The sequence below is a fragment of the Bos indicus genome, chromosome 8 (assembly GCF_029378745.1).
Source record: "Bos indicus isolate NIAB-ARS_2022 breed Sahiwal x Tharparkar chromosome 8, NIAB-ARS_B.indTharparkar_mat_pri_1.0, whole genome shotgun sequence".
Taxonomy (NCBI): domain Eukaryota; kingdom Metazoa; phylum Chordata; class Mammalia; order Artiodactyla; family Bovidae; genus Bos; species Bos indicus.
The window spans coordinates 112087352-112100024 of record NC_091767.1 but is presented as its reverse complement, the minus strand read 5'-3'; the positions used below and the strand labels follow the sequence as shown (position 1 = coordinate 112100024).

At 55.4% G+C, this 12673-nt stretch overlaps 1 protein-coding gene across 2 annotated transcripts in view; it reads left to right on the top strand.

The window, feature by feature from the left end:
- Positions 1 to 11758, top strand: part of TPO (thyroid peroxidase) — a 34141-nt gene extending 22383 nt beyond the window's left edge. Inside the window, exons 12-17 of one of the 2 annotated variants that reach the window (XM_070795448.1) lie at positions 502 to 710; positions 1179 to 1349; positions 6893 to 7024; positions 7773 to 7872; positions 10611 to 10743; positions 11551 to 11758. In XM_070795448.1, the coding sequence (XP_070651549.1) occupies positions 502 to 710; positions 1179 to 1349; positions 6893 to 7024; positions 7773 to 7872; positions 10611 to 10743; positions 11551 to 11589 (784 nt within the window). In that variant the 3' untranslated portion in view covers positions 11590 to 11758. The remainder of the gene's footprint in view (positions 1 to 501; positions 711 to 1178; positions 1350 to 6892; positions 7025 to 7772; positions 7873 to 10610; positions 10744 to 11550) is intronic. The other variant, XM_070795449.1, reaches the window with a different exon arrangement.
- Positions 11759 to 12673: the final 915 nt, after the last annotated feature.

The following is a 12673-nucleotide window of genomic DNA, read 5'->3' as shown; positions in this document are numbered from 1 at the left end:
CTGAAGCCTCTCCTGAGGCTGGAGCCCCTCCTGATGCTGCAGGCCCTCCTGAGGCCGGAGCCCCTCCAGAGGCTGGAGCCGCCTCCTGAGGCCGGAGCCCCTCCTGAGGCCACAGGCCCTCCTGAGGCCGGAGCCCCTCCTGAGGCTGCAGCCCGTCCTGAGGGTGCAGCCCCTCCTGAGGCTGGAGCCCCCTCAGAGCTGGAGCCCCTCCTGAGGCCGCAGGCTCTCCTGAGGCTGGGGCCCCTCCTGAGGCTGCAGCCCCTCCTGAGGCTGCAGGCCCCTCCTGAGGCTGCAGGCCCTCCTGAGGCCGCAGGCCCTCCTGAGGCTGTGGCCCCTCTGCATCACTGTCAATCACCTGGTGGGGGCAGCCCTGCTCCCGAGACCCCAGACGGCCCGGCACGGTGTCCCGCGGTGGGGGCAGTGTGGGCACCGGGGTGGGCAGGCGTGGTCGCAGGCCCGGCCTGGGCTCTCACAGGAATATCCTCATGCATGTCCCCTCAGGTTCTGGTGGGAGCACCGCGCGGTGTTCACGGAGGCCCAGCGGCGCGAGCTGGGCCGGCACTCGCTGTCCCGCGTCATCTGCGACAACACGGGCCTCACCCGCGTGCCCCGCGACGCCTTCCGGGTGGGGCAGTGGCCCCAGGACTTCGAGTCATGTGACCGCATCCCGGGCATGGACCTGCGCGCCTGGCGGGAGGCCCCTCCTCCAGGTACCCGAACCGCGAGCTTCTCTTTGAGGGTCAAGGTCGGGATCTGGGGGCGGAAGCCCCGTGTTTCGGAGGGGAGGGGAGGGGAGGATTGTCTGGGGGCGTCCGCCTGCTCACCTGCTCCCTGGGCTACAGCCTGTGCCTGCCCAGGAGGCACTGCGACTCCCAGGCTCAGGAGGGTGGTCAGATGGCTGAGACCTGTCCCCGCCATGTGCGGTGTGGACTGTGGTCGCCTCTGATTAATGGGATTCCAGGGGATGGGCGGGAAGCCTGGGCAAGGCTGATAGGAGGGGAGGAGTTAGAGGCCTGACCGGGGCAGGGGGCAGCGGGAGGGCCAGAGCTGGAGCTGCGTCCTGCCTGGAGGGAGGAGACTGGGGACCTGACCCTCCTGGGAGGCTGGGGGGTGCAGCTGCAGAGGAGGGACTGGAAGGCCTGCTGCGCTGACTGTGGTCCTCGGCCGACCTCGCCCAGACGACGCCTGTGGCTTCCCGGACCAAGTGGAGAACGGGGGCTTCCTGCTCTGCGACGAGTCTGGGCGGCGGGTGCTGGTGTTCTCCTGTCATCACGGATTCCAACTCCAAGGGCCCGAGCAGGTCACCTGCACCCGACGCGGCTGGGACTCCCAGCCCCCGGTCTGTCGAGGTCAGTGGCTCAACGGGTGTGTCTCTGCAAGACTCGACCCCGCGTCTGCATTTTTCAAATTAAGGATAACTTGTATAATATTATAATGTAACATAATATACTGTTCATACTGTTCATGGGGTTCTCAAAGCAGGAATACTGAAGTGGTTTGCCATTCCCTTCTCCAGTGGACCACGTTTTGTCAGAACTCTCCACCAAGACCTGTCCGTCTTGGGTGGCCCTACACGGCATGGCTCACAGTTTCATTGAGTTAGACAAGGCTGTGGTCCACGTGATTAGATTGGTTAGTTTTCTGTGATTGTGGTTTTCAGTCTGTCTGCCGTCTGATGGAGAAGGATAAGAGGCTTATGGAAGCTTCCTGATGGGAGAGCCAGGTTGGTAGGTGACCGATATGCTACTGGAGATGTGGAGAAATAATTCCAGAAAGAATGAAGAGATGGAGCCAAAGCAAAAATAACACCCAGTTGTGGATGTGACTGGTGATGGAAGCAAGGTCCGATGCTGTAAAGAGCAATATTGCATAGGAACCTGAAATGTCAGGTCCATGAATCAAGGCAAATTCGAAGTGATCAAACAGGAGATGGCAAGAGTGAATGTCAATATTCTAGGAATCAGCGAACTAAAATGGACTGGAATGGGTGAATTTAACTCAGATGACCATTATATCTACTACTGTGGGCAGGAATCCCTTAGAAGAAATGGAGTAGCCATCATGGTCAACAAGAGTCCAAAATGCAGTATTTGGATGCAATCTCAAAAATGACAGAATAATCTCTGTTCATTTCCAAGGCAAACCATTCAACATCATGGTGATCCAAGCCTATGCCCCAACCAGTAATGCTGAAGAAGCTGAAGTAGAATGGTTCTATGAAGACCTATGAGACCTTTTAGAACTAACACCCAAAAAAGATGTCTTCTTCATTATAGGGGCCTGGGATGCAAAAGTGGGAAGTCAAGAGATACCTGGAGTAACAGGCAAACTTGGCCTTGGAGTGCAGAATTAAGCAGGGCAAAGGCTAACAGAGTTTTGCCAAGAGAACGCACTGGTCATAGCAAACACCCTCTTCCAACAACACAAGAGAAGACTCTACACATGGACATCACCAGATGGTCAATAGTGAAATCAGATTGATTCTATTCTTTGCAGCCAAAGATGGAGAAGCTCTATACAGTCAGCAAAAACAAGACCAGGAGCTAACTGGGGCTTAGATCATGAACTCCTTATTGCCAAATTCAGACTTAAATTGAAGAAAGTAGGGAAAACCACTAGACCATTCAGGTATGACCTAAATCAAATCCCTTATGATTATACAGTGGAAGTCAGAAATAGATTTAAGGGACTAGATCTGATAGACAGAGTGCCTGAAGAACTATGGACGGAGGTTCAAACATTGTACAGGAGACAAGGAGCAAGACCATCCCCACGGAAAAGAAATGCAAAAAAGCAAAATGGCTGTCTGAGGAGGCCTTACAAATAACTGTGAAAAGAAGAGAAGTGAAAGCAAAAAAGAAAAGGAAAGATATACCCATTTGACTGCAGAGTTCCTTCTTATCTGATGGGAGATAAGAAAGCCTTCCTCAGGGAACAGTGCAAAGAAATACAGGAAAACAATAGAATGGGAAAGGCTAGAGATCTCTTCAAGAAAATTAGAGATACCAAGGCAACATTTCATGCAAAGATGGGCTCGATAAAGGACAGAAATGGTATGGACCTAACAGAAGCAGAAGATATTAAAAAGAGGTGGCAGGAATACACAGAAGAACTGTACAAAAAAGATCTTCACAACCCAGATAATCATGATGGAGTGATCATTCACCTAGAGTCAGACATCCTGGAATGTGAAGTCAAGTGGGCCTTAGAAAGCATCACACGAACAAAGCTAGTGGAGGTGATGGAATTCCAGTTGAGCTATTCCAAATACTGAAAGATGATGCTGTGAAAGTGCTGCAGTCAAGATGCCAGCAAATTTGGAAAACTCAGCAGTGGCCACAGGACTGGAAAATGTTGGTTTTCATTCCAATCCCAAGAAAGGCAATGCCAAAGAATGCTCAAACTACTGCACAATTGCACTTATCTCACAGGCTAGTAAAGTAATGCTCAAAATTCTCCAAGCCAGGCTTCAGCAGCACGTGAACCGTGAACTTCCAGATGTTCAAGCTGGTTTTAGAAAAGGCAGAGGAACCAGAGATCAAATTGCCAACATCCGCTGGATCATCGAAAAAACAACAGAGTTCCAGAAAAACATTTATTTCTGCTTTACTGACTACGCCAAAGCCTTTGACTGTGTGGATCACAATAAACTGTGGAAAATTCTGAAAGAGATGGGAATACCAAACCATCTGACCTGCCTCTTGAAAAACCTGTATGTAGGTCAGGAAGCAACAGTTAGAACTGGACATGGAACAACAGACTGGTTCCAAATAGGAAAAGGAGTACATCAAGGCTGTATATTGTCACCTGCTTATTTAACTTATATGCAGAGTACATCATGAGAAACGCTGGCCTGGATGAAGCACAAGCTGGAATTAAGATTGCCGGGAGAAATATCAATAACTTCAGATATGCAGATGACACCACCCTTATGGCAGAAAGTGAAGAGGAACTAAAAAGCCTCTTGATGAAAGTGAAAGAGGAGAGTGAGTTTAAGCCAATAAGTTGGCTTAAAACTAAACATTCAGAAAACTAAGATCACGGCATCCGGTCCCATCACTTCATGGGAAATAGATGGAGAAACAGTGGAAACAGTAGTTGACTTTATTTTTTGGGCTCCAAAATCACTGCAGATGGTGACTGCAGCCATGAAATTAAAAGACGCTTACTCCTTGGAAGGAAAGTTATGACCAACCTAGATAGCATATTAAAAAGCAAAGACGTTACTTTGCCAACAAAGGTCCATGTAGTCAAGGCTATGGTTTTTCCAGTAGTCATGTAGGGATGTGAGAGTTGGACTATAAAGAAAGTTGAGTGTCGAAGAATTGATGTTTTTGAACTGTGGTGTTGGAGAAGACTCTTGAGAGTCCCTTGGACTGCAAGGAGATCCAACAAGTTCATCCTAAAGGAAATCAGTCTTGAATATTCATTGGAAGGACTGATGTTGAAGCTGAAACTCCAATCCTTTGGCCACCTGATGTGAAGAGGTGACTTATTTGAAAAGACCCTGATTCTGGGAAAGATTGAGGGCAGGAGGAGGAGATGACAGAGGATGACATGGTTGGATGGCATCACCGACTCAATGGACAAGCTGAGTTTGAGTAAATCCGGCAGTTTGTGATGGACAGGGAAGCCTGGTGCGGTGCGGTCCATGGGGTCACAAACAGTCTTACACGACTGAGCAGCTGAACTGAACTGAACATAATATAAATTATGTAATATAATTTGTGTGCATGGATGCGTGCTAAGCCACTCCAGTCGTGTCTGACCCTTTGTGACTCCATGGACTGTAGCCCTCCCGTCTCCTCTGTCCATGGGATTCTCCAGGCAAGAACACTGGAGCGGGTTGCCACGGCCTCCTCCAGGGGATCTTCCTGACCCAGGGGTTGGAACCTGTGTCTCTTGCGTGTCTGCATTGGCAGGCGGGTTCTTTACCACTAGCACCAACCCATTATAACTTGTATAATGTAACATATAATATTATAATGTAAAATAAGTTACATAATATTGTACAGCAGCTATACTTCAACTTAAGAAAAGAACTAAAAGGAAACCCCCCATGCATACACACATAACCCCCCTCCCCCAGAAGTGCCTGTGGGCATCACTGCCTTCCAGGGACTGTTTGCCTGGATAAAGGATGCCCTCCCAGTGGCCCCCATCCCTAAGTCATCTTTCTAGAAGGGAAGCCCCAGGAGCCACCTCACAGTTGCTGACAGGTGAATGACCGGCGAAGGACAGAGCCGGCAGCAGAGGCTGGAACCCCAGGGAGGCTCGTGGGACGGACCTGGCAGAGCCATTCCTGCAGTGAAGCAGAAGTGTTTCCATGGAGGCATCACGGATGCAGAGTCCCCACTGGAGGTCGCCGTTTCCCGGCGAGACCTCAGTCTCCTGCCTGCGGGGGCCCAGAAGCAGGACGCCTGCGGGGCCGGGAGAAGCACCCCCACGTCAGCCGTGTTAGCAGGACCTCAGAGCGGTGGGAGGTGGACTCAGGCAAGAATCGGGCCGGTGTACAGGGAATCGAAGCAAGACCCAGGTTGCTCAGTTCTACGGTTTCGGTCTGGGAAGAGGAAACCGTCCGGAGATGGAGCAGGGTCCTAGTTGATGGCCTGTGAAAGTACCTAATTCGACCAGAATGTGCCCTGAAAAACAGGGAAGATGGTAACTTTCCTGTTGTGTATAGGTCATCACAATACAAGATTTTCATTCCAATTCTGGGGACTCTAAAAGTGTTGTCCCAGAAGGGCCCCGGCCTCTAGACTCTGAGTCGTGGAGAGGGGACCTGGGGGAGGCGGGGGCTGCCGCAGGGAAGGTGCAGACGCTCCCTCCAGGTGCCAGAAGGACGACCAGGCAGCAAGATAGGGGCTCTGGGCGACGTCCAGGTTCAAGCTGCAGACGGAACGACGGCACAGGGAGCTGACTGGAAACCGAGGGGGTGAAGGCATTTCTGCCTCTTCATGCCTCTTCTGCCTCAGATCTGCCTCTTCAGATCTGCCCCGGAGGACGTGGGCACGGCCGGGACGGGCACCCCGTCAGGTGAGGGCTCAGCCATGGGCGGGCGAGGCCTCCTTCCTGTTTCCTTCAGAGCGTGGCTCCCCGGGAACCCAGCTGGGCCTAATGCAGCGACGTCTGGACGCATCTGATGCCACGTTAACCAGCTCTCTGTTAACCAGCTCTCCATCACTCCCGGGGTGGTGTGCGGTCATGCAATACGTGTGTGGGACATGTCGAATCTCTGGACGCCTGCCCCAGCCCAAGTCTCCTGGAATCGGCCCGAATAGAGGGCTAGTTATTTAGACACAGGAGCCTGAAGACTTAGCGTAGTCATGGGTTCAGGTGGGAGACCACAGGGGCTGCACACGTTCCCCGTTTTGGGGGCTCAGCTCAAGCCTGGGGGGCAGGTCTCGGCTCCCGTTGCACGCCCGACGTTTCCTCGGTGGTGGAGGCCCAGTGTGGACCGTCGGGCTGGACGCTGTAGCTCAGGGCGGGCTGACTCGGACGGCGCCACTGTCTCCCAGGGAGGCCGAGTCTCCACGTCTGAGCAAGGCCCAGCGGCCTGCATGACCTGTGCCTCCAGGCCATGTCCCAGGGGCCCATCCCAGGCCAACTGAGGGGTCACAGGCCTTGTGGCCACCATAGATGGGGTGGGAGAAGTGGTCAGGCCAGTGGGGCAGAAGGCGGCCACGGGCCGAGCTGAGTCCTGAGGGGCTGACGGGCACATGGCCTCGGGGGGGCTCAGGGGGTGTTGTCCTTCAAAGGGCAGGAGCCGGGAGGTGTGGCCCCGGCCTGGGGTGACATCCCCCTGCTCCGGACTAGAGACAGGACTGGGGAGCGGCTGGCCTCCTGGGGAGGGGTGCGGAGGCTGGGCACTGACCACCCATCGTGTGTGCAGACATCAATGAGTGTGAGGATGAAGTGGACCCCCCCTGCCACGCGTCTGCGCGGTGCAAGAATACCAAGGGCAGCTTCCAGTGTGAGTGCAGCGACCCCCACGTGCCCGGCGAGGACGGCAGGACCTGTGTGGGTGAGACCACGGCCTCTGTGCCCGCCGGGGGTGTCTGTGCCAGCCAGGGGGTGAGACCATGGCCTCTGTGCCCACCGGGGGTGTCTGTGCCAGCCAGGGGATGTCTGCCCGCTGGGGGGTGTCTGTGCCCACACTCGGGGTGAGACCATGGCCTCTGTGCCAGCCGGGGGTGTCTGTGCCTGCACTTGGGGTGAGACCACGGCCTCTATGCCCGCCGGGGATGTCTGTGCCAGCCGGGGGTGTCTGTGCCCCCACTCAGGGTGACTGCAGGTCATCGTGTGGCCTCGCTTTCCCCACACCCACATTCTCTGACGCTGGGTGGGATCAGGGCCGGCGGGTTTGTGCCTAAGACACAGGAGGCCGTGAACCCTGGGGGGAGCGGTGCAGACCCTGTTGCAGATGCTCAGTTTCAGCCCCCCCGAACTATCTCTGAGGGGGAAGCACGGGATTTGAGCCCCATGTGCACAACAGAGAGGGTAAGCAGCTTGCTGGTGGTCACACAGCCTCACAGCTGTAGGTCTGGAACCTTAACTTGGCTTCCAGCTCCTGTACCAGCACCTGTTACCAGGGCAAGACATCTCAGTAAACTCCCGCGGGAGAAGCAGAGCTCAGCCCCAAGAACAGCAGAGGCCAGCCGGGGATGGACGGCCAGCGGGACAGAGCTTGCTGGGCTCCCAGGGTTGGGGCACCCGGGCCGGGGCTGGGGTCGGGCGGGCAGGCTCACCGACAGGCTCCGCCCTTGTTCCAGACTCCGGGAGGCTCCCGCGGGCATCTGTGGTCTCGCTGGTGCTGGGTGCCGTGCTCGTCTGCAGTCTGGCCGGTCTCACCTGGACGGTGGTTTGCAGGTGGTAAGTCCCCACTTCGCAGCGGCTCCCCACCTTGGGCCCGGCTGATCTGAAGCTGGTGGCGATCGCCGGCTGTCTCCATTGGCGCCCGTCTGTGTCTAGAGCCATTTGCTTCCTGACTTGCCTTTAGCCCCAAATACTGAGGGTGAGCAACCCTACACGGCAGAGGGTGTCCGCCATCTGGATGGAGGCTCGGTGATACCGGATCGCTGGTCCGATTAAGCCATTGTGCTGAATGACGAAGGTTCTTGTTCTTACGAAGGTTTCTCAGAGAAGAGAGGTCTTTCCTGAGTAAAACCTTATTCTTCATTCCTCTCCCTTCCCTCAAGAGCAGACTTTCAGATCAGCCTGGGGCCAGCTCTCCCCTGCTGGCTGCAGGAGTCCTGCTTCTAAGACTTGGGTGCAGCACCCAGCCCATGTCCACACGTCACGCTGACCCTCTGCTCCCGGTGGCCTGTGCTGGGCGCCTGTCTTCCCGGGAGCTCAGCCTCCTGCACCCCGGTAGATGATACCCTGACTGCAGACCAGGAGTCTTGGAGGGGTGTGGTGTCAGGGAATGGCCCCTGTGTTTTCACAATCCCCTGGTCCTGAAAGCTTAGCTATTACCAGTTCTTAAAACCCTTGGATACCAAGAAATCAGTTAAGCAATAAAAATGGGACGGGCTTAGGCAAGCAGCCCCAGTCAGCTGGCTCTGTAGCCACCTCCTAAATGCTCCCACTGTGAAGCTGGTGTTACCATAGCGTAGCATCCGGGTGCAGTTTTGCGTTTGCAGAGCTTGCAGTCCAACGTCAGTCACCTTATTGTTATGAAGAATGCTGTGCCTCCCCCCATGACTCGGGAGAAATAGCTGTTCTCTTCAGTATAAATGAGCAGCTTCCTGAGGGCCTCTGGGAGGGAAGCGCCTGCCACACGTGACTGCAGACTCTGGAGCCTGGAGAAGCCCCTGCAGACACGACTTTGGTTTCCAGGTGTCTCTTACCTGAGCCACCTGTCAGCTCATGGGGGGAGGGAGACTGCTGGCAGAGAGGGGAGGGGCAGGAGTTCTTTATGGGACCACGTGGGCCTCTGAGTGAGCCCCCGAGTCCCCGCGGGGCCCTGGACACTGCATCCTCAGAGTTCTGAGGCAAGGAGCCTAAACCACAGCCCCTCCTCCCAGAGGCTCCTCTGAGCCCCTGCGCATCTGCACGCTGCGGGCCTGATGATTCCAGCCCGGTGGAAGGGAGGGGGCTGATGGGAGAGACAGGGAGACAGACAGGGAGACAGAGACAGAGAGACAACGGAGAGAGACAGAGAGAGAGACATAAAGACAGAGAGAGAGAGAGACAGAGAGGGACCACGGAGAGAGACAGAGAGACAGAGACAACGGAGAGAGACAGAGACAGAGACAGAGAGACAACGGAGAGAGACAGAGAGAGAGACATAAAGACAGAGAGAGACAGAGAGAGATAGACAGAGAGGGACCACGGAGAGAGACAGAGAGACAGAGACAGAGAAAGAGACAGAGAGAGAGAGACAGAGAGACAGAGAGAGATAGAGAGAGACCACGGAGAGAGACAGAGACACAAAGACAGAGAAAGAGACAGAGATAGAGAGACAACGGAGAGAGACAGAGAGAGAGACATAAAGACAGAGAGAGCGAGACACCAGAGACAGAGACACAGAGGAGGACAGAGAAAGAAACAAAGACGGAGAGACGCGCAGAGAGAGACAGAGGCCGAGAGAGGCACCTCTTAGGACGCCTCTCAGGTGCTCTGGGGGCCTTGACCTTCATTCCGTGTTGATTCTCCCGCCCCAACCCCATTTATCCCTCCCCTACTATTTTAGATCTAAACCTGTACATTTTGGGGTAATGACTGTTAACATAATTTCAGCCAGAAATATACCAGTATTGACACGTTTCCACTGAAAGACGGATTCACAGAGAATGCCATCAAACCAACTGTCCGATCAACTTTCTTCATGCAATAAAAACACCACTGTTTACATTGTTTATCTCGTTGAAATTATATTCACCAAGATAAATATTTTTCTGTGAAACTTTTGCACTAAAAGCTTGATTTGTGGTCAGTTGTCTGGGCACATCCATCTTGCTGATCAGTCTCCAGTCCTGAGAGCTTCTCTGCCTACTTACTCCTGTGGTCTGAACGTCTCAGGTCAACCCTTCCAGGGTGAATTTCATCCAGATCGCGTTTCCCAGTCAGTCATCAGTCAGACTACGGGAACGGTGGGGCGCACACCTCAGTTCCTCCCACATGCTCCTGTTTCATCATCTGTCCCAAATTTAACTTCCCACCCTGAGTCTCAGGGCGTGAGGTGGAAGTTCTCAGAGTCTTCTTTGTTTAGGACAAGTCTTATCCTGTGCCTTAGGCAGCTGGCAGCTGCATTTTGCACTGTTTCTACTGGAATGCAATTGTAGCGGGAAAGAAGCATTAATTCGCATGCTTCCCACTTACCCTGGAGAAGCTGGGATGGGGACCTGGGCGGGGCAGCCTCTCCTGGGCCCAAGGGTTAGACTCCCCGAGGCAGTCTCCTCGGATGCTCCAGCAGGGCCCAGGCATCGGCCTCCAGCCGAGCTCCACGGAATTTCCAGTTTTGTTTTCTAAACCAAGATGTTGGCTTGAATCTAAAGCACGTCTCTGTGTCTGAGGAGCGAGCTGGTGCCGCTGGGAGTGGCCCTTGGAGGCTGCCCGGTGCGGGCCCCTCTAGGTGACAGCCACTGAGAGGGCACATTTATCCACAGGATGCTTGCCGACCCCACGTCCCCGCTGCTGCCTGTGGAGGGAGACGGAGAAGGACCTTCCTGGCTGGGCCGTGGGAAGCCCCGGGACGTGTGCACTCCGCCGCGGGACGCTTCCGCGGGGCTAGCAGAGCAGGTGGGTTCACAGAGGGCCTTCCTGAGGTTTGCAGCCTCGTGGGTGTCTGTCAAGACCCAGGAAGTCATCGGAAGCACTGGCGCTGTGGGCGCATCAGCCTGGCCCTCCTGTGTTTCTATCTGACACCAGCTGCACCCCCAGGCACCTTCCCTCCGCCCCGTTCCTTCTCCTACGAACTGCATTCATGGGAGATGCTAATTTGTCAAAGTGTTAACCTCCTTTTTAAAATGTAGAGGCACATTGGAATCAGTGACCCGGAGGGAAAGGACTGGAGATACCTTTCATTTGTACGAAAGGCTTCCAGCCCAAGGGTCCCTCTCAGGCGTCAGCATCTACTGTCTCAAGTGCCGGCTGATGCTGCCGGGAGAGGAGCCAGAAGCTGAAAGAAAGCATCGACTTTTACAGTGCGCTTCTTAAGAAAAGGAAACAGTTAAAATTAGTGTGAAAGAATCGGTCTAAGCTTGCTTTTCACTACTTTTACTTTATAAGCATGAACGATCCCAGTGGTGTTCTATTTAAAAAGTCACTGCTACTCCCCGGGGCCTGCCTGGAACTCAGGGCTAGGTGGTGTTCAGAGATAAAACGATCCCATCCTTGGAGGCGGAGTGGAATCAGCCTTGGCACCTGCCTGCAAGCCTGGAACCAAGAATACTGACCCGCCACCCTGAGCGAGGAGGGGCCGCGAGGCGCCCACACAGGCCTTTGTAGCCACCCCCGGAGCAGCACCCCGGTGGGCCTTCACCAGCCTCCAGGGGCCAGCGTGTGGCTTCCCGTTGGTCTGAAGCTCACCAGGGCTTCTCTCCCTAGGGCCCGGCCTGTGGATCCCAAGTCCTCCTCTGCCAGTAGGAGCCCCCCACCCCTGTGTGGGGCGCGTTTGCTGCTCGCGGGCCAGAGTCAGACAGCACTTACGTTCTCCTGGACTCTCGTGGGGTGGAGTGACCGGACACTTGCACGCTGCCCACTGCCTGCTCAGGACACGCTGACTGGGCCCGGGCGAATAAATCCCACCACCTTATGGTCGTCTGACTCTTTTTGTAAGCACACCGGAGGGGTCCCTTCTGGAGCTGGGGGTGGGGGGCGGGGGGGGGGTGGGCACCATGAGAATGTATGTACATATGACGCAAATTTATGTTTTGTACGGATGGGCCCCTCCTGGGGGCAGGGCATGAGAAGGTGTTTACAGTTTTGCATATTCATGACCCTTCCCCTCCACCGGAGGAACAATGGTCGCTTCCCTGCCCCACACGGGCCTCACTGTCTCTGCCTGGCATTCTGCTCCCTCTCCGGCGACCGCCCACCTCCACCTGGGTTTCCTCCCAGCCCCGCCCCTCCTCTGCTGATTCTTCGGATGCACTGCGAGCCCAGGGCACCTCGTCCGTCACCGCAAGCACCTGGACCCACGTCCCTCCCTCCTCCTGTCCTCCCGGGAGCGGGTAGGACCACGGCTGAGGCTGGGATAGGGTCAGGGAGTCGTCCAATCATCTGGGAACCTGCCGACGGACTTGGAGTCCAGGCCCCACTTCCCAGACCCGTCCCCACAGCTCCAGGCGTTCTCTGCCCCTCCCTGTCCCTCCCTCAGCTCAATCATCCTCCAAGGGAGCCCCGTGGCCTCGTGAGCGGTCCTGGGGGAGCGTCACCCCTGTTCACACAGGGAGCTGGTGATTCGGCGAGACTGGGCAGGGGGTGACAGCTGGGAGATGGTGCTAGGCTCTGCCCCAGACAGGCCCCCCCACCCCCCTGGGTCCTTCCTTCCCCATGACAAAGGGAGCCTCCTCCTGGTTAGAACCGGGCACAGAGAGGTGCCTGTGGCCTGTGCTTGCTGGCCTTTGAGGCCACAGGAAGGTGGGGATAGACAAGACGGTGCAGCTCAGCTCTGGGCCAGCAAGGAGGCAGGTGACTGGGAACCCGAAGGTCTGCTCTGCATGTTAAG